Raw genomic sequence first — 21,422 nt, forward strand, 5'->3', positions numbered from 1 at the left:
TAACCTCGTCTAGCTCGCCTACAACTCTCGAGATCTCGAGCTCACCGACTGGAGCTCACCCTCACCTGAGCTTTGTCCTCTCCTGGAGAAGCTCGCCTGTAGGTGAGTTTGGGCTACACACCCAGATCCAATAATCTCTCACTTGGAGATCAAACTGCCGTTAGCAGGCTATCCCAACAAGCACTTCCTCCTGTGTGGCTCCGCCCTCATAACCTATGGATGAAGGCCAACTGAAATTGCGCACAACTCCAGTTTCTGAAAGACTACTGTTTTTGTCAACATATCCGTTGGATTCTTACTTCCTTGGATATTCTGTTGAAATCTTTTAACAACTTGTCGGGCTTTGTATCTTCTGGAACCATCCTGTTCTTTTTTCACTCGATACACCCACTGGTTGTGATGTGCCTTCTTCCCCATGGGCAACTCAGCTAATTCCTATGTCTGGTTGGAGATCAGAGATTTTATCTCTTCTTTCATAGCAAACCCCCACTTGCTCGCATCTCCATTCTGACAAACTTCATCAAAACTTTCAGACTCCCCTCTATTTGTCAGCAACATATGATTCATGTATCTGCTGTTAGACACAGGAGGACGAGTAGTTCTCCTTAATATCAGAACTGGTGCGTCGGGTTTCTGCGCACCGTTCTGTCCAACAGGCTCTTCTGACTGAGGACCTTCTACATTAGTTTTTTCATAGAGGTTATCTAGGATATCATCTGCATCTACAAATATTAACTCACTCTCTGAGTCACTGGCCTCTGTCTTGTGCATGTCCTTGTACATCACATTCTCGTTGAATATCACATCTCTGCTCCTGATCACCTTCTTATTTTTATTGTCCCAAATACGATAGCCGAACTCATCTTCACCATACCCTATGAATGTGTATTTCTTGGACTTGGGATCAAGCTTATTCCTGTCTTGATCACTAATATGCACATAAACTACACAACCGAAAACTCTGAGATGTGAGAGGATTACCTCCTTTTCGCACCATACCTCTTCTGGTATTATGTGCTCCAATAAAACCGATGGACCTCGGTTGATCAAGTAACCTGCTATGTTGACTGCTTCTGTCCAGAACTGCTTCGGTAGACCTGACTGTATACGGATGCTTCTGGCTCTTCTATCAACGTTCTGTTCATCCGCTCAGCTATACCATTGTGCTGAGGCGTGCCGGACACGGTTCTCTTCATTCTGATCCCGTGCTCATAGCAGAACTTCTTAAATCTGGTATCTTCATACTCATCACCATAGTCTGTTCTGAGTTTTCATATTCTCAGACTGGTCTCATTCTCGACGATGGCTTTCCATCTCCTGAAACCTTCAAATATTTCTGACTTGTGCTTCAGAAAATAGACCCACACTTTCTGAGAGTGATCATCAATAAAAATCATGAAGCAGTGTTTCCCACCAATAGATACGGTGGTGATTGGTCCCTAAACATCTGAGTGAACGAGCTCTAGCTTCTTCCCGGGGGTTCTGTCACTTTTTTTTTTGGTAACGAGGGAACCCCGGTTAGCACTCCAGCGCCCCACTTTTGGGTCTGGCGGAGACCACAGGTCGAGTCCCCCCGATCCCCCCACAACTGCAAGGAGCTTCGTCCAAATATTAGGGGCTCATCCCCATGTGCCAGGACCAACGCGACCCACTTGCACAGGGCGAGCAGTGTGTGGACCAAGACGACCCAACCGGACCCCTATCTACCAGGCTGGGGTACTAACAAGGAAAAACCCCGGTCTCCACCCCACCCTTAGAGCGTGGACAACAGGTGAAGCGCTGACGGGAATCGAACTCGGGACTAGCATGGGCACGAGGCCCTAGGAGCCGAGTCGCTCCCCATGGGTTCTGTCACTTGTCTGCAAGCTAACTCTTTTCTGTTTTCTAAGTATGTATTTTTTACACATATCAATCTCTACTGATTGTAAACCTGGGAGTTTTCTCTTTGTGTGCATAATCTTCATCCCCTTTTCACTCATATGACCGAGTTTCTGGTGTCACAGCTTTGAAGTCTCATTGTCTGCTGTAACTGAGATCAAACAACGTGCACCTGTTGTCATATATAGGGTACCAGTCTTCCTGTCTCTAGCAATCGTCATTGCGCCTTTTGAAATCCTCCAATCATCACTATGGAAAGTCATAGTGTAGCCTTCACTAGCCAACTGGCTTACTGAGATTAAGTTTCTTTTCAGGTCGGGAATATACCTGACATCCTTCAGCTCCATACTGACCCATTCAGCTTAATCTTCACTACACATTTGTCAATAATGACACATGGTTGATCACCAAGATATACATTTCTAAGGTTTTCGGGGATATATTTCTCGAGGAATTCTTTCTGAGAAGTAGCATGAAATGATGCTCCATAGTCTAACACCCAAGACTCCTCCTTACTCTCCAAAGAGCATAGCAATGCATCATCTCCTCCTGAGGTGGAAGCAACATTTGCATCTGTCTTTGCCTCACTTCTTCTGTGCACTCTTGCACTGATTCTTATAGTGCTCGATTTTTTCGCACTTCCAACACTTGATAGCCTTCGAGCTGTTGGGATTCTTGAATTTGGATCTCATGTTCTCTAATCCATTTTCTCTGGTTGAATTTCTACCTCTTAACTCTGTATGTAATATTAAAGAGGTTGTAGCTTCACCCGACTATCTCTGTCGGATCTCCTTATTGAGAACCAGATCACGAACGTCGTCAAACTTCAACTTGTTGCTTCCCGACGAGCTACTCACAACTGTGACTGTAGCATTCCAATTCTCTGGTAGGGAAGATACAAGGATCAACGCTCGAATTTCCTCATCAAACTTAATATCAGCTGAACTCAATTGGGTCGTGACTGTATTGAGTTCATTGAGATGATGTGCTATCGATACACCTTCCGCCATTCGCAGATTGAACAACCGCCTAATCAAATGGACTTTATTTGAGGCTGATGGCTTTTCATACATATTTGAGAGTGCTGTCATAAGACTCACCGTGGTCTTCTCCTTTGCAATGTTAAAAATAACATTACGGGTTAACGTCAAACGAATAATCCCGAGGGCCTTTTTGTCTAGAAGATTCCAATCTTCTTCCTTCATACCCTCCGGCTTCTTCCCTGAGAGAGGTTGATACAGATTTTTCTGATATAGATAATCTTCTACTTGTATTTTTCAGAATCCGAAATCTGATGCATCAAACTTCTCTAATCTCACATTTCCTTCATCTGCGACTATCGCTCCCACTTGAATCTGACTTTCTCTAAATCGTTTCAGACTCTGATACCAGTTGTTGAGAATTTACGTCGAAACCCCTAAAACAGTAGAAATGCAGTATAGAGAAAATATACCAAGATTTAACGAGGTTCGACAACTGACTATGTTCTCGGGAGCCACACAGTAAATTTCTTATTAATCAACAAGAAATTACAAAACTTAGAGCAGATCTTAAACTGAGATCTCTCAATAAATACAATACTATAGCTACAGTGTTGATCCTTTCTCGCAAGCAAATAAATCCTTTTTAATTATATTTTCTTTTAATTCCTCTTCTTAAATTCCCCCCTCAAACTTCACTGATTGAGCGCTGGAGAAAAAGAGGGCAAGAAAAAAAACTTCGCCGCCACTGCTAGGGTTTAAGATCGCGAGAGGAGAGAGAGAGAGGGAAGAAGCACAGGGGGCTAGGGCTCTGGGTTCCCTCTTATAAGGGAACCCTAATGCCAGACTGGCAACAGGGCGCTGTCGCCAGCCACGCTTGCGCCCCCCACCTCCTCCATGTGGGTACCTCTAACCTCGCCTGCAGAGCTCTCGTCCACCTCAACCTCGCCTGAAGGAGCTCGACTCGAGATCGTCTGCAAAATGCCTGGACCTCGCCTGATCCGCCTCTCGCCTACCTCGAGCTCGCCTGATGTCAACCCCGAGCTCGCCTAATCCGAAGCTCCGACCTCGAGCTCGCCTGCATCGTCAGCCCTCGTCTGCGTCGAGTTCGCCTGCGCTCCACCAACTCGAGCTCGCCTGGACCACGTTTCGAGCTCGCCTGCTGCAACTTCGAGCTCGCCTAACCTCGTCGAGCTCGCCTACAGCTCTCGAGATCTTGAGCTCGCCGACTGGAGCTCACCCTCGCCTGAGCTTCATCCTCGCCTGGAGAAGCTCGCCTGCAGGTGAGTTTTGGCTACACACCCAGATCCAACGGTGATACCCTTGTCCTCAATGTCTCCTCACTAAATCAGTTGCATACATTCAAGTTCTCTTTCACCATTCCACATCATGTCTTTGGGATTATTCTCAAGTATAATGGATTAGTATTTTTGCCTGACTTGCTACAAGCCTACAAAAGAAAGCTAGTTAATTATCTTGCTTGAATTATTGTTTAGTTATGTTACACATGAATATGTAAGCAAAACTTGATTCTCTCAGCTGGTAACTGGTGTTAATCACATAATGGTTTATAATGGTTTGAATTCAGTAGTACGGTACAAAATTTAAATCAATTTAAAAGAAAGGAGAGTTCAGTTTACCTTTTGATACTTCTCTAGGAGAAGCCTCCACTATGCCTCCCAAATCAGCAAACCTTTTTAGTGTTGGTTTGTAAACCTGTAAAACAAAAAAGAACGAACATAGAACACCCAATACTGTGTGAAGAATGAAAAACATAAATGAATACTCCATCTTCAAAGTTGTCAACAATGTCAGAAGGGAGAAAAATAGCACAATTTTAGAAAAACTTACAAACTATGAAATAATTGGTAGTTAAAATAGAGAAAATGAGGTCTACTGAAGATAACAACATAACAAGATTCTTAACCACCAATGTATTAATATGTCTACAGACAATCAAATGAAGATGTAGAATGACCCAAAAGATTGTAATGATCCAAGAAATTATGATCAACTTCATAATATAAAAAAGAATTTATTGAAAATGAGGTCTTACATCATATGAGACAACAGTAAAGCCTGATCTTAGCAAGTGAGCTGCCATGCCAAAACCCATAGCTCCTAGACCTATGAAACCAATTTTCTTTACAACATTTGATGCCAAACTAAGTTGATATGCCAGATTCCCAGGATCATAGGGCTTCTGCTTGGCTGCCTCTCTGATATTTACTCCAAATGTTTCTTCCCAAACCTGAACCAGAAGAGATGGGGGAAGAACTTCTCTATTGGTTAATGACAGAAAACAATTGAAAGTGTAACAAATCTAAAATTTAAGCAGTATATATTAGAAATATTTTAAAAGAGATAAACCTTCAATGGTGCAGGAGAAGTGTCATTCCTACATTTTCGTGAAGCACCTACAAAGATGCCCATAAGAGAGGGTATTTATTATCTTGAGTTGGAGATCAGAAAGCAAAAGAAACTTTAAGTACTTCAAGTACTCAGCATAATACCATATATTAGTTGCTGGTATGCCATGGCTAGAAGTGGAAGAGGAAACGGGAGGGATTTGGCAACACCCAATACAAGGCCCTTAAAATCAACCAAAAAAAAAGGTAATACAAACCGTTAGTATGAAAGAGTTACGTTGCACCCCAAAGAAAAAAAATAATCATGTGCAAAATATTTAATAAGGGAAAAAAGGGAAATGAAAAAAATATCATTACATGAATATGTTAAAGCATACCACACTATTACTCGATTTATAGGACAATAATACAATTAGCAATATAAAAAGACTAAAGTAATGAGTCCATATTTACAGTGAAAGCATAGGATCCTTAAGCACTTTGAGTTAATAAAGAACTAAAATAGATGAAATGCTATAGATAAACCCTAGATTCAGCACAAATAATAAGAACTAAAATAGATGAAACGCTATAGATGAACCCTAGATTCAGTGCACATGATACATGCACCCATCTACATGGAACACAAACGGACCTACACCCAAGCACACACAGGCACAAAGACTATAAAACTTCACTAAGAACAGCATATTTCTAACGAAAGAATACTGTTAAGAATCTATCTAGAACATAACAATGTCTCAACCAGGTTGCTAAAGAACATATTATAACAAATACATATTAACATAAAATCTACTAGATTGCATTACATACAAATATGCTTACCGCATTTTGAACCAAAGCATCTACGCATTTTGTCAAAGTTTGATCCCCAGTCAATAACTTGGGGATGATATCCACAAAGGTCCTGAAAATATAAAAGCTCATATCATATTTCCATGCAAAGTGGTAGACTGAAATTTTAGGACAGAAAATGAACCAATTTGGAAGTATTTAGGAAATTGAAGAGAAATGGATTTGTTGGGTAGCTATGTATTTATGAGATAGAGATGTATGGTGACATAAAGAGGTGGTTACAGTTTTTCAATGCATGAGCTGCACAGCTCTTTTCAAATGTGGCATACATGATTCTGGTGGAAAGATTCAATGGATGCATAAAAAGACATGTTCAAGAAATGATTTACGTTATTTCAATATTCTGTGCATTACGAACAAGGTTAATGCTAGTTTTCTGAATGCATACAGTAATAATTTGGACATCCTATCTTGCTTTGAAATAAAAAAGATACCAAATAATACCTATAGACAAAAATAAAACTGTAGAAGAGTAAAAGCAGTGAACTCCATGCAATCACCTTGAACTTCCGGCAGCATTTGAAAGTATATCATAGAGAATCGTTGGGTGAATGCCAAATCTAACACCCAGGAACATTGCTTCAACAGAAGCAACAAAATGAATACCCTCCAGCAGATCATTGACCATTTTAATTTTGCTGAAAGTATAGAAGAAAAAAGACGATTAATATTATCAAAAGAGAAGATAATTGAAGACCTAGTAGGTAAAGAGCTATGTTGATAAAAGGCATTGTGCAAAAGAATCAGAAAGGATTTAAAGCTACATGAAACCTTTTACAAAAACATTTGTAGCAATGAAACTACGAGGACTTTGTATTACATAGAAAAAAGAATGCATACCTTCCGGCACCAATATCACCAACAAATATGTACACATTTTCGCTCATTGCTGTTGAAAGAATATATTAATCAGTTTGTCAAATGCAAAATTCTAAAAATTAACAAATAAAAAATGACCAGTGATTCTTTCTATAATGACCAATTTAGAATGATTGCTATGGACTGATCATACCAGAGAGAACAGGTTGGACCTTTTGCATGGATTCTTGCCTTCCAGATGCAATAACCTGCCCATGTGAGAGGAGTACTGCAGTAAGTAATTAAGTGACCTTTTTGTAGATATCAGATTATTGCATAAATATGAGAACATAAAATCTCTTGACTCACAATAATCTCTTCTTTTGAATCCTGAGAAAATCCCTCAAAGACGTGTGCATCAACTATGGAAGCAACTCCAATCTTTTCTGCAAGATGAGGGGAGTTGTTAGTTATAGAGATGGTTTATACGTGATAAAAAGTAACTTTATTCTATACTTGATGATTCTTTTACACTGGCACACCAGTCGGCAACCTCGTTAACAGCCAAAGATTACTAGAATAGAAATATAACCAAAATTCTTTTCCTTTACAAATCACCAAACTTTCTTTTACTACCATCCACCAAAATGGCATCAATATTCTATCAATAAATAGATGGCCCCCCAAACAAATAGCATTGTACTGACACCTTTTTACATGTCTAATCATAATTCAAGATGTACAGCCACATTTGACTATAGGTTTTTGTTCAAGCATAATATTTTTTAACCAAGATTGTGAACAAAATGTCAGACAGAGATTTAAGTTTTGGAACTATTATGACCTTATCAGGTCACCCAGGGGCGGATGCATGTTATAGGTTAGGGAGGCAATTGCACCCCTAATCATTTGGAAATTGCATTTTGGTTCCCTCTCAACTTGCAATTTGCCCCTCCTAGTTTTAAAATATTTGAATTCCAACTCTTAAACAATTAGCAACTCACTTGAATATAGCCTATTTTAGTAAATTACTAGTAAAAACTCGATTTTGTTTAATTACATGCAAAATATGATGCGTTAAGCTAATAAAGCGTACTGAATAGCATTTCTATTAAGTGTTATATACTTATATATATTATTATAGTTTCATTTTCATATAAATAGATGCTCGTCGTCCGCCCCTCCAAGAAAAATTTTCTCGATCTGCCACTGAGGTCACCTATATCTGGTGGGAAAGGTACATGGATGAAAGGAGAAATAAGTGCACAGTGGCTAGTCCATAGAGCATGAATAAGCTTTACATGCAAAAGGAGAAGGAAGGAAGAGAAAGAAAAGAGTATCCAACATTTGCGAAGTTGAACAGGGTTTTAGCATCTGGATGAATACAGAAGCTTCCTTTTCCTCGTATTCGGCTGCACTGAGAGCTGGTAATATGCATGATATTCCAACGTACAAAATTGTGATGATGATGATGCAGACATATATCAATCATACATAATTAAATCATTTACTAGCTAATCACATAAACTGGCAATTTGCACTTCCGAATGCAGACAAATCTTTATAAATGTACACATCATCCTACTGGGGTATTTGGATAGGGAGCTCACCTTTCTTTTCTTCCTAAAATCGGCACCCAACTTCGAACTATAAGGATCCAAATACAAGGGGAAGAAATAAAAGCAGTGAAACAACTTTGTGCCTTTCTTTATCTATTATAACTTATTGCCATACATTATACAGATACAAAGACTAGGAAAAACAGGAGAAAGTCATGCAGGATCAATGAGGTGACAAAAAATGAGAATAAAGAGAAAAATTTTCCTCCGCCCATTAAATTAAATTCCCAAGAAAAAGCCAATTGGATATCCATGTATCTGTTCTCTATGGTATGCCACATTCACAGAAACAATGCCCTTTTTTGGAAACAGAAGATGAGCATGCAAATATGCTAAGTCTGAGACTGCAAATGGTTCGCGTCTAAGGCAGGAAATTAAACAATACCGACAAAAGAAACTTTTCTTGTGATGCTGCAACCAATTACATCAACAATAACAAAACATGTAATTTATATACCTCTCAAAAGTTTATCTAGCTTAATAACGAGCCCGAGCGACAATGCTGATTGAAGGACCAGGACTGCATCCTTATGCAACCCTGAAAGGAAGAAATGCAAGCATTAAAAAAGGATTATTATATCGGTTAAAGAAAAAACAAATACCTTCAGCTAAACTCTCCTTTGAAAACAAATTGTCAGTATTTTCCTCTTCAGAAACCACCAGAATGACAGTTGCAGCATCTGAAAAAGAAATAATATCAAACAAGAATATATCATTTAGTCAAAGACTGGTTATCAATGTTACAGTGGTTGGCATCTGTAATGAATAAGATAAAATATTTTTGAGCACCTCAATTGATTATAAATAAAAGGTCTAAGCATCAACCAACTTATCAATAAATTTCCCTTAAAGGACTAACTATGACATTAAAGTCTGTTGTTTGAGCATCTATTCTGAAACAATGTACAGTCCTTTCATCTGAGACTCGCAAAACATTGTATTTGAAATTATGACATTACATAATAATAATATTATTATTACTTTGACTGTTACTGTTATATAGGTCTTGCTGTTGCAAATGTTATTGGACCAAGATATAAGCTATAATAACAAGAAGTACTCATCCACAATGTTAAAAGGAAAAACATATATATAGAGGCCCAACTAGCTTTTTAACTTTTGAGAAAGATCTGTAAGGTTACATCATAGAAACTTCCATGAAGAGAGAAACAAGCTCCAAACTGGGAAAGGATACTGCCGCAGAGGGAGAAAGAACCCTAAAATGGAAGAATGACAAGCCTCCATGCAGATCAGGAGTAAATAACATGTGTCCTGAACTTGAATGCATAATCAATCTGCAATCACTGCATATAAGGATAACCTCCCATAAGGGAACAAAGTGGTGATACGCTTGAGCTAAGATGACTCGGTAAGTTAAGAGGCTGGTGGCAATATTTCTTCCCCTCTAATTCTCTTTTTAACCTGTGGATACTTCTAGAGAAGGAAACTTGCAGAATTTCTTCAAAGGTGGCAGGAAGAGGTTATGATTATTGCTTTTGATGTAATCTAGAAACAGATTTTGAATCAGAGTTAAAACCATAGATTTCGCACATGAACAAAATATATAGACCAACATAACATATTTATCAACCTTGCAGAAAATGAAGTTGTAACCACAGTCCAGAAGCCTAGATTTTCCACATGTTAAATACATGGAACATGTCACGCTTCTCATCACTGATGATGTGCATGTGCACGTGTCCGTGCATGCACGCGCGTGCATGTGTGCACGTGTGTTGATATATGTCACATGCGCACTTGCACACACGGGCACGCATGGTCACACACAAGTCATCATTGCGGGTCAAAACATGGAAGGCGCCACCAACCCCTGAACTTTGGTCTCTAATCGTTCATTGCAGAATGCTCCATCACTGGCCATCGGGTGATGTCCTTCCATTGACAGAGATATACCGTGATGAAGTTTTGATGATGCGCCTATGTTCTCTTGCGTGACAATGCTTATGACTAAACATCATGTTTTAGTGAAAGTACTAGAAGTAGACATCCACGTCGACTTTTGACTAAGAAAGATTCAGTCAGAGGTCTGCCTCCTGATTTGTATACGTTCCACAACTAACAAGATCACAACCAATTGTCATCATGTTAAAGACGAGCTTATCCAAATAATCCATGTTAGTTTTTCTTAATCAAATTTTGGAATATGATGTATCTAATTAACACTAAAAATCATCCAAACAAAAGGATGACAACATAATTTCAAGAATTTCACCTTTTACTGCCTCCAGTGGACTCGAACATCTAATCCCACCCAGCTCCACAAACCTTCGCATCACTGAAGACTCCACCACCTATCCTCAGCAAGCAAAGCATTTCATCATAAAGAAAAGAAAATACCAGATCAAAGATTCCATTTTTACTTAAACTGGAGCAAAGCAACCGATTACCTCGAATGCTTGAACCCCGAACCCCGATTTGATGAGGGAGGAAGCGAGCTTCAAGCTCAGATCATCGAGGCCGATGAATCCGACGACGTTTCGAGACGCCATCGGATGAATTTTGATCGATACTGAGGAGAAAAAAAGGAGGGAGCTTTGCTTGCTGATTCCGGGATAAGAGAAAGGGGGACGTTATATATCAGGAGAGCGCAGGTGATGCTGAAAATGAAAATGGGATTTGTTTGCCGGGGGAGCTGACGTGGATCAGCAGTGGTTGGGCCTAAATCCAATTTTTTAGAAAAGGTTCGGTAAATCATTATTAATGTCCCCCTTTATTTTTTTATAAAAAAAATTAGAGTTTTTTATTGGGTTAATTTCACAAAACACCCCTCAAGTTTGGGGTGTCTTGAACTTCACTCCCCTAAACTTTCCTTCCCACCAAACAGCCTCGATAGTATCTCCTAAGGGTCCGCAAAACGCAGCTCTCAGACCCCGTTAATGTTGAAATAAAGACAAATATAAATATCCCTTGAGATTAAACCTTAGGGGGGTTATTGGTTGAGGATTGTTGATTTGGACTTGGATTTTTTATTGGATTTCAATTGACTTTGAGAAGGGTTTTTGGTATTGTAGAACACCCCAACGGGGTGGTTTGTGTTGGGTGTGGATCCCAACGGTTCAGAGAGGGGGAGTTTGCAAGGCTTAAGTGCAAAGACCAAAGTTCAAGGGGTTTTATGAAAATCAACCAAACTTGCAATTACACTCCAAATTAGATATTTACTAATGTACCCCAATTGTACCATACTGAGTGAACCCTCCCCTGGTTAAGGAATATTTCTGAAGATATTTCTACTTTTTTTTTCTCAGTTGTTAAGCTCGAATTTCCTCCATCCACCGTTCAATAACTAAAGATGTTATGTTTAGAGAAATTTACTGGATAGACCTGTTGGGCAAATTACCCAATATCTAAATTTGGATGGTAGTTTTGCAGATATGACTGATATGATTTGAGGGGTATATAGATAGAAAGGACTTAAAAGAAATAAACTTGCATGTTTTGAGTCGCATACAGCATACTCTAGGACATAAATACAATTTCTTGTAAAAAATACAAGCTACTAATTAATAGGAAAAAAAATTCTTTCAAACCCCTATAGCTTTCGCATAAATTGAGAAAAAAATTCCAGCTAGATTGTTTTATAATTTTCATGATAAATTTTCACCACTATGAAATTTTAACGTAAAATGTGCTAATAGTCTCCTTTTATGGCTAAATCCTTAGCGTACACCTCTAACCTTTTCAAGATAAAGGGTTATTATAAAGATGAAGTTATGTAGAGAACTTTATGTTCTTGATTGGTGCAATGTAGATTGATATTGACAATTGACTTCTCAGGCCTCCGTGTGTGCGGGCGCGCGCTTGAAGACCTAAACTCTTTGCTGCCCAAGTAACTCGAATCAACATCAATTCTAAAGTGAGCGGGATCCTCAATCAATTAATACTTTAACTGATCACATGCTTATCTTCAAGCCAATGAAGTCCATGTCCTAGTACAAATAGGACTCTTCTAGACCAATTAGTCACTTGCTCGGTCAAGCATGATCGGGTGAAACCACCGGGTTCGAGTCCATGCATTTGAGGCACCCGTAATAGATGCCTGTACTTGTGGGGACCTTGTCCTGAATCTCCCTACCAAGAGAATCAAACGCAATAAACGGGAAGCATGCATCTAAAATTACTGGCAAATGCTTGTGAAATACTCCTTGATAGCAAACAAATTGTCGTTGCCCTCGAGGTTCCCGTGGCTAGACTGCATGTTTTTCGCTTTTCTTGTTAAATCAACATGAACTTTCGAATTCCAGAAATGTATCCAGTATCCTAATTTTTCTTAAGAACATCAGCCCAAAAAAAATTTAGCTAATAGGCTTATAAAACAAATATCAAGAATCACGCAATATCAAAAGTCTAAACTGTGAGCTATCGTAACTTCAAGCGTGAAAATTCCTAGTTTACAAAGTTTCCATGAGAACGGAGAAAGAGTAACGTAATGCGTAGAAATTTTTTTTTTCCAATTAGAAAGGTCATGATAGTTTACCTATCCTTCAAGATTTATAATAGATTAATAGAAAATAAAAAGTGCATTGCAAGTTTTTAGTAGTTTTTAACTTCTAAAAATGTCGTTTAGATGCTTGCTTACAGCTGGACATTGGATTCGGATTGGTCCCTATCGTCGGTCCGGGCCCCAGTCGCCCGTGCTCAGGAGTACTTTATCACGACGTCCAAGTTGGAGCTTCGTCCGCAAAGTATTACTAAATGAATTGGAGACAGATAAAGATGCTTGAGAGATTGGTTAGCAGTCTTCACATGGAGAGCCACCGTTTGAAAATAGAACCATTGTTAATTGAGCCTGGTAATCAAATTTGAATTTAGTCGGAAAATATTAAACTTGGTAATGATACAGGGTTATTATTTTATATTCTAAAATATTTTTGCGCTAGTAGCTAGACGGAACACTCTTTTTATGCATCGAAATGTGGACTCAACTCAGCTGTATCAATTTCTTTCTAAAATGTTATTACATTAGAAAGATTTAGGATTTGATTGTAGATTGCTCGAGTACCATGTTAACGAACATGCCACCACACTAAATTTTAGAATTGTAATGAGTGTTGAGAGTTATAATTTCATATTCTAACAAAAAGAATAGTATGGATTTAACACTCACCGCTACAAGTACAACAAATTCGGCAGAGCAGTGTACGTGATCTTTAGTTTTGATTCAACCACCGGGAGATAAACTGAGATGGTGTTAAAATTATCACCATAGCAATATATAAAAACAACTCTTCTATTTGGCTCGCGGTCCAACCGCGAGCCTCAGCTCGCGTGAGAGAAACAGGGGGGGTGGGCCCCCCAACAGTGGGGGGGCCCACCCCCCTGTTCCAGGCTTTTTTGATATAAAAATATCAATTCTGTACGTAAATGCTATGCACAAATAAACCCTACTCGGTCCCCCTCTCACTCCACCCTTTTCTTTCACACATTTCCTGAGTGGCACTTCGATTCTGCATATTGCTTGTTTTATGTACATTGTTTGTTGTCGATTGTTGATTATTGACGCCAGAACAAGGATTCGGATCCTCTCCACTAGAAAAAAAACAATGGAGGGACCACTACATCATCACGGCCATTGATTATCTAGTTAATGGTTGTGATTTTATCTTCTAGTGCAAATTAGGAATGAGTGCAATACACGGGGGTATGATAAGTGTTAGATTTAGATTGTATCATAACCTACACGGGGGTATGATAAGTGTTAGATTTAGATTGTATCATAACCGCCTACTAAATAATCAACGATTGATATTAAAAGCAGTGGTATTGTATCATAACCGCCTACTAAATAATCAACGATTGATATTAAAAGCAGTGGTCTCTCCACTATTTTTGTAGTGGAGATGATCCAAATCCCCAGAACAAACGTAGAATAGGAGAGTGAGAAAAATTTCCAAATTTGTAAAATAGAGAAGTATGGCTGGCAGCTATAAAATCAAATTTTAAATAGTTGAAAAAATGAGTTGCAAGACTTAAAGCCTGACAACAAACTAACTTCTAATCGACTCCCAATCATCTCAATCGGACATCCGAGTTAAAAGTAATGACTGTTTGAAGTTTAGACGTGCAAACGGGCTTCTCTCATTTTGATTAATTTGCATCGTCATAGACTGCATCAATTACTTCATGAGAAATGAGTTATCATGCCACAATTTAGCTCTTCATCCAAATCAAACGGCGGGCCCCGACTCATGCGCGCTGTCATTCTTGAATAGTTCTCTGCAGCTTCTAAGATAAGGGGTTGTTTGTTTCTTCGTTTTTGGGTGGGAAAGAGCCCGAAACCTGCCACAGATGGGACTGCTGTGGCAGCTTTCGAGCTCCTCAGTCTCCAAACCAAACGGACTCTAAGCATGATTGTCTAAAATGATAGTTGACCAACAATGTCCATACAGGATAATCGGTACACTTAGCTGATGACATGATGAAAACTTAATATCATTTTATTTCACTAGCTATATAAAAAAAAGGCCGAACACCTCTACCAAGTTCCGCAAAAATTTGCAGAACATCATCTATTGCCAATAGAGACACATGTTCACACTAAAACTGTTGTTTTAGTTGTCTCATTGCATTTTTGTTTTGGATTAATTCTATACAACCATTAGTGTTATACCCGCGCACTATGCTGCTGGAATTTTTTTTGGAAAATTTGCAAAATAGTCCGTTTTTGCTAATTATTTAGCAAAATAGATCGTTTTGCTAAATAATTAGCAAAATAGACCTCTTTTTGGCCAACAGGCAAAAAAGATGTCTGTTTTGCAAAACAGCTCAGAAAACATATGGGACTAGTAGTCCCGTATGTTTTAATCACAGATTAGTGAACTCAGAAAATTTCACAAAACATTAAGATGAACTCAGAAAACATACGAGACTACTAGTCCTGTATGTTTTCTGAGTCTTGTTTTTCAAAATCGACATTTTTTCTTCAAAAGAGGTCTATTTTGCTAATTATTTAGCAAAATGGTCTATTTTGCTAAATAATTAGCAAAAACGGACTATTTTGCAAATTTCCCCAATTTTTTTTCTAATATACCACCAAGTTTACGCAAAATTTGCAGAACATCACGTGATGCCAATAGAGACATGTGTTCACATTGAAATTGTTGTTTCAGTTGTCTCACTGCATTTTTGTTTTGGGTTAATTTTATACACCATTGGTGTTATACCCGCACTATGCTGCGGGATCTTTTTCTAGTATATAATTTATTTAAAAAAGAATAAAAAAAGAAACCGTACATGAAAATCATAACCATACAATTATCCAGGAACCCAAAAATATGCATAAAAATAAATAAAAAAATTTAAAGGAGAAGGTAAGAAAACTATAAATAGTTCTTGAAATATTAATGGGATAATATTATAAAAAAATGCATCTTTATCAAATAACTCCTCCAAATTCTGTTCATCTCACATAACCTCTTGAATTGTTGGATGTCTCGCGAAGCCTCTCTAAATTTAAACTCTTCCCACTAGACCTCTTACATGTAATTTACAAATAATTAAAATATCATTTGAGGGGGGTGGAATAGAAGTGCATTCATTTTTTGGAAATAAATATAAAGATAGTTTTTTTACTAAAACTTCCCATGGGTCCCAAGCAGACCGAATTATCTATTTATAAGGAAAAAAGAAAAGCTAGAAAGGGAGGACATACAGATACAGGCCAAAAATTCTATATATAAGAAAGATACTCCAAAAATAAAGGTCGGTGCTCGAAGAACTACCAATTATGGTGTGATATAATCTTCTTCTTGTTGGAAAAATTATCAAATAAAATTATAGCATGTAAAATAAATCCAAAATAAAATAATAAGAAAGTCTGGCCTGATCGGGAACAGTCGTGTAAATATTATCCTAGAAGATTAAGGACCCGCCTATCGTCCTGGCGCAGATGATCCTCTCTCCCCTAGCGGTAAAAACCACCGGAAGCAGCCGGCCTCTGTACTCGGGTGAGAGAGCATATTTTTAGCTCAGACGAAGAACGGTTGCCCAAAAATAATACCAACATATGAACAAAAATAATATGCAAAGGAGAAAAGAGGAAGAAGAGAGAATTGTTTCTGTATACATTCCGAATGTGAACAAGTGGTGTATATATATAGGGTTGAGAAAGCCATTACAATTCCTACAATTAATACGGTAACATTCGTCATAAATTTTCGTAACGTTCTCCATAATGTATAGTCGTTACACACGTTTTAATTGTATTCACACTATTCCATGTGGGACTATTCATGAAGGTAAAATTGCCTTTTCTCCAACAAAATATCCAACAGTCCCCCCCCCAAAAGACAATATTGACTGAAAACTCAAAATTAATAAATAAAATAATAAATCACAAAACAAATATAGGTTAGACAACTTTTCGTATCGTGAATTCGGGAGATGTAGCTTTCGGCTTTGAACCTTTCCTTAGTGAGTTCATCGTCACATGAGGGACATAATGAAAACACCATAGAGGGGGGGTGAATAGTGAAAACTCAAAATTGATAAATAAAATAACAAATCACAAAGCAAATATAGGTTGGGCAACCATTCGTATTGAGAATTCGGAGAGGTAGCTTTCGGTTTTGTACATTTCCTTAGTAAGTTCATCACCACCTGAGGGACATAATGAACTAGGTTTTGAATTAGGCCCCTTTAATCAGGTATTGACAAAAACACACACAATATGTCTCCATCTATTGAGCAAAGCGGATTGAGCGTTAAAGGTCATGCTCACAATAACCGACTAATGAGAGTTTCTAGGGGTTAGCCTAGCCCCCCCAACCGTGACCATCATGGTTCCTCTTATGTAAGTAAGTCCTCCAAAGGTACTACAGCTGGAAATTATACCCTCTGCAATACATGTGTTGGACTTATTAAGAGTAAAACCCAGCCTAACCAGCTGTATCATAAGAGCATCGTCATCATAGAGAATGGGAAGTAGCACATGCTACTATAATGATATATAAATATATCTAGGTCGATGCTCTACACGAGTGTCACTAGTCCAGCTTGTTTCTACCACATTGAACCAACATTGGGACTAAGTCTCTAAATAAGGGTTGGGTTGCCGCTGTCAGTGACCTCATCTATAGATTTAACCCCATCTCCCTTGATGAATCCAGAATCACACTCCTGGATAAACCCTTTGTTAATGGGTCAGCAAGATTCTTTTTAGACTTTACAAAGTATATAATCACAACTTTGCCTGACATGCGTTGTATATATTTATCAAGTTATTTTATAATTAGTCCTTCATATTGTTTGATATTAGGTCCCCTTCTTGTTTAAGTTATTTTTCAAATCAATCTTTCCTTATAAGGATAAGGGAACCTAATAGCAATTTAATTATTTGATGGACTAATTTTAATATAACGTTTATTCATCATATAGATAGAAGTTATAAGACATACCTCTTGATTTGATTTTCCAAGATATATCTCCTGTAACTAGGTATACTAGTTGACAGATCATATTTATATCAACTATAATTATTTCCTGAAATCTCAAGAGAACATTATACATGTAGTCAAATAAAGAGCTATAAAAATCAATCTTTCTAGTCACTATTAAAATGATAGGTCATCAAAACATGTTAGTGTTTGGTGGGAAAATTAAAAGAAGAAATGGAGAATTGGATTTGTATTATTCTCTCTAACAGATTTAGAAAAAAATTAATTACAATTCTCTCGATACAAAATTCTCTCTAACTGGCTTAGAAAAGAAATTATAAATCTTCTCGATTGGATTCCCGATTTAAAAAAGAGAGAAGGGTTGATTGAGATCCTTCCATTTGTTTAATCTGGGTTCTTCTTGTTGTTGATGGAATGTCTCCCTCGATATTCGTGTCGAGTTTGCTTTCCGTTGACAATCCGAATGCTTCACCTCGTTAGAACGTTGTCTTCGCCTCTTGACTCGAAGTCTTGGACGAACTTGCGTGGTAAGTTTGAAACTCTTAACGAGTTTAGGAAACTCTGAGCGAGTTATAACTCTGTGAAAGAGTTGATCTCACCGAAATCGGTTTATAGGCCAAGGAAAAGCTCCCAGAGTAGCTCCAGAATATCCAAAGATTGCCAAGATCCGATCTGCCAAAGATCTCTGTTGCTGAAGAAGACCTTCGGTTGCAGAGGAAAATGCCGAACTCTTTAGGCGATTTTCTGATCTCCCCAAAACCAACCAATCCAAAAAGAGAGAGAGAGCCCTCTCCTAAGCTGAAATTTTAGCTATTTAAAGGAGATTAAGGGGTGTAACTGCTTCCTTAATTTGCTCCCTAATGGGGCTAAATAGGGTGTAACCACCCCCCATAAATCTCTCCATAACAGGGTGTAACCGACCCCATTAAGTGAAGATACGGTTTTGAAACCGTTCAGGTTCTGTTTGAACCAGTCAAACACAGAAAACACATTCTAGAATAAACTCTGCGTTCTGGGATTGGAACGTAGAGTTGAGCTCCCCACTGGCAGCTAGAAAATGCAGTAATGTGCTCTGCATTTTGAGTCTGGAACGCAGTCACAAACTCTGCATTTTCAGTCTGGAACGCAGCCACGAACTCTACATTTTGAGTCTGAAACATAGCCACGAACTCTGTGTTTTGGGCTAAAAATACAGCAATGATAGTTGTGTTTGGATATGAAACGCAATGATGAACCCTATGTTTTGGTGGGACGCAGAGATAAACTCTGTATTCTGACTCCGGAATGCAGCCACGAACTCTGCATTTTGAGTCTTGAACGTAGCCACAAACTCTGCGTTTTGGGCTGAAAACGCAGCAATGAAAGGTGCGTTTGGATCTGGAACGCAACGATGAACCCTGCGTTTTGTTGGGACGCAGAGATGAACTCTGCGTTTTGACTCTGGAATGCAGAGGTGAGCCTCAAGCAAGCTTGGCGAGCTTCAGGCGAAGTCCAATGTTCAGGAGAAGTCCAGTCTTGTAGACGGACTTCAGAACATAATTTGCTGCGAAGAACATGTCATAACTTTCAAACCATAAGTCGGAATTGGACGAATTATATATGAAAATCGACTATCTCGACGAGACGGAGCCGACCAAACTTACCCAAAGGGTTTGGTTTGTTCACGTCCGTTTCGCCAAATTCCTTACGGTTTGAGAGATATATGCGTTTTAATTTGAAGAGACCGTCAATTTGTAGTCTCATTTGCTAGGTCATTGCAAAGATCGTCATCATGTAACCTTCATCTTGGATCCTTGAAAATATAAGAGTTATCAGATTGTAACTCCCGATGTTGATTGTGAATGCTGTTGAATTAGAGCTTTCATCGGTTATTGTGAAGGTCATCGGATTGTGACCTTCATCGATCTACGTAAAAATTTTTAAATTGTAACCTTCTAGAAACTGTCAAATTATAACTTCCATTATCGGTGTTTGATGGGGATCAACTATCTGCAGTAATTTTTAGACAGCATACAGAACCCTGTCTAAAGTTTTTGAAAGTTCACGGCTGACTGGGACGAATTTTTGAAATACTTTGGATCTCAACTCTGATCTTGGAGCTATTGATGCCTTATCATAAAAGAATTGTTCTCTGCACCCGCTTCAAAGGCATCTTGGTTGAAAAGATTTACCACGCAGGACCTGTGTGAGGATGAACTTCAAAGAGAAACTGTAGCGACGGTACAAGCTACTCATGAGCAGAAGCTCTCAAACATCACGTTATAGCTCACATCCATTCAGTTGATGGACCCACAAACATTCATAGGATTTTTGACAAACCCTCAGCTATCAATGGATTTGATAAGCCTTTACCGACTACCGTTTGAGTCGGGCTAGCATGTGGATTGTCTAAGTCCGTTCCACATGTAACGTTGTGCTAAAAGAATAAACTCTCTTAGCCTTAGTGCTATGATGCCGAATACATAGACTTTGTCAATTTCACGGGAATGGACTATCTGGTAACACGTGTTAGGCGTAGGTTATCTCTAATTAAGGATTAAGATAAAGTCCCCCATGCGTGTAAGGTATGGATTCTGATGTTATTAATAACAATCTGCTACTATATTGAATACGTAGGTTTTGTCATTGTTTTTTCCAGTGTTATGTTTTCACTTGAAACACTGAAAAAAAGTTGAAAGTGCTAGAGGTGTAGTATTAACTTGACATGAATTGTCACTAGGATAATTCCAGAAAATATTTAATCCGCTGGGGACTTTATAATAAAAACTTGATATTCTTGTTGAAAAAGAATTAACAATTTCATTGAGGGGTTTGACTGTTAGAGGTGTGTTGTTAACCTAACATTAGTTTATAGGCCTATCGCTCTATTGAAGGGAGTGGATAAGTTGTTTTGGTCGTTAGAGGTGTGATGTTACTTAACGGGTTTGTGGACCTATCGCTCTATTGAAGAAAGTCGATAAGTTGATTATCAGAGGTATTTTGTTAACGTGACAAGATTGTGGACCTATCATTCTATTGAAGAGAGTCGATAAATTAATTGTCAGAGGTGTAATGTTAACATGACGTTATCAGAGATGTAATATTAACGTGATGAAAGGATTGGTTGTCAGATGTGTGATATTAACGTGACAAGATTGTGGACCTATCGCTCTATTAAAGAGAGTCGATAAGTTGATTATCAGATGTGTAATGTTAACATAACGTCATCAGAGGTGTAATATTAACGTGATGAAAGGATTGGTTGTCAGAGGTGTGATATTTAACGTGGCAGAATTTTATTACGATTGGAGTAACTTTGAAAACTTATCATCCTATTGAAGAGGATTGATAAGAGAATTTTAAAGGAATTGACTATCAGAAGTATATTATTAACTTGATAGTTTTGTGAGTTTGTTATTTTGTTTGAGAAATAACAAATAACTAACCCCCAGTCTTGACTAAGACTTAGCAGGGGAGGAATTTTGCAGTTGACAGAGATGTCTTGTTGAACTTGACAACTTAAAAATTTTA

The 21,422-nt window shown here is 38.3% G+C and overlaps 1 protein-coding gene across 1 annotated transcript in view; it reads right to left on the reverse strand.

Moving 5' to 3' along the window:
* LOC109844154 overlaps positions 1-11,133 on the reverse strand; it is a 33,304-nt gene extending 22,171 nt beyond the window's left edge. The window contains exons 1-13 of the mRNA XM_020413115.1: positions 10,908-11,133; positions 10,733-10,811; positions 9,102-9,179; positions 8,957-9,037; positions 7,250-7,326; positions 7,095-7,149; positions 6,923-6,971; positions 6,583-6,720; positions 6,053-6,134; positions 5,372-5,450; positions 5,229-5,275; positions 4,915-5,109; positions 4,499-4,574 (exon numbers count right to left, since the gene is read on the reverse strand). Of these exons, the coding sequence (XP_020268704.1) occupies positions 4,499-4,574; positions 4,915-5,109; positions 5,229-5,275; positions 5,372-5,450; positions 6,053-6,134; positions 6,583-6,720; positions 6,923-6,971; positions 7,095-7,149; positions 7,250-7,326; positions 8,957-9,037; positions 9,102-9,179; positions 10,733-10,811; positions 10,908-11,009 (1,138 nt within the window). The 5' untranslated portion in view covers positions 11,010-11,133. The remainder of the gene's footprint in view (positions 1-4,498; positions 4,575-4,914; positions 5,110-5,228; positions 5,276-5,371; positions 5,451-6,052; positions 6,135-6,582; positions 6,721-6,922; positions 6,972-7,094; positions 7,150-7,249; positions 7,327-8,956; positions 9,038-9,101; positions 9,180-10,732; positions 10,812-10,907) is intronic.

This window comes from Asparagus officinalis, chromosome 6, assembly GCF_001876935.1.
Source record: "Asparagus officinalis chromosome 6, Aspof.V1, whole genome shotgun sequence".
NCBI lineage: Eukaryota > Viridiplantae > Streptophyta > Magnoliopsida > Asparagales > Asparagaceae > Asparagus > Asparagus officinalis.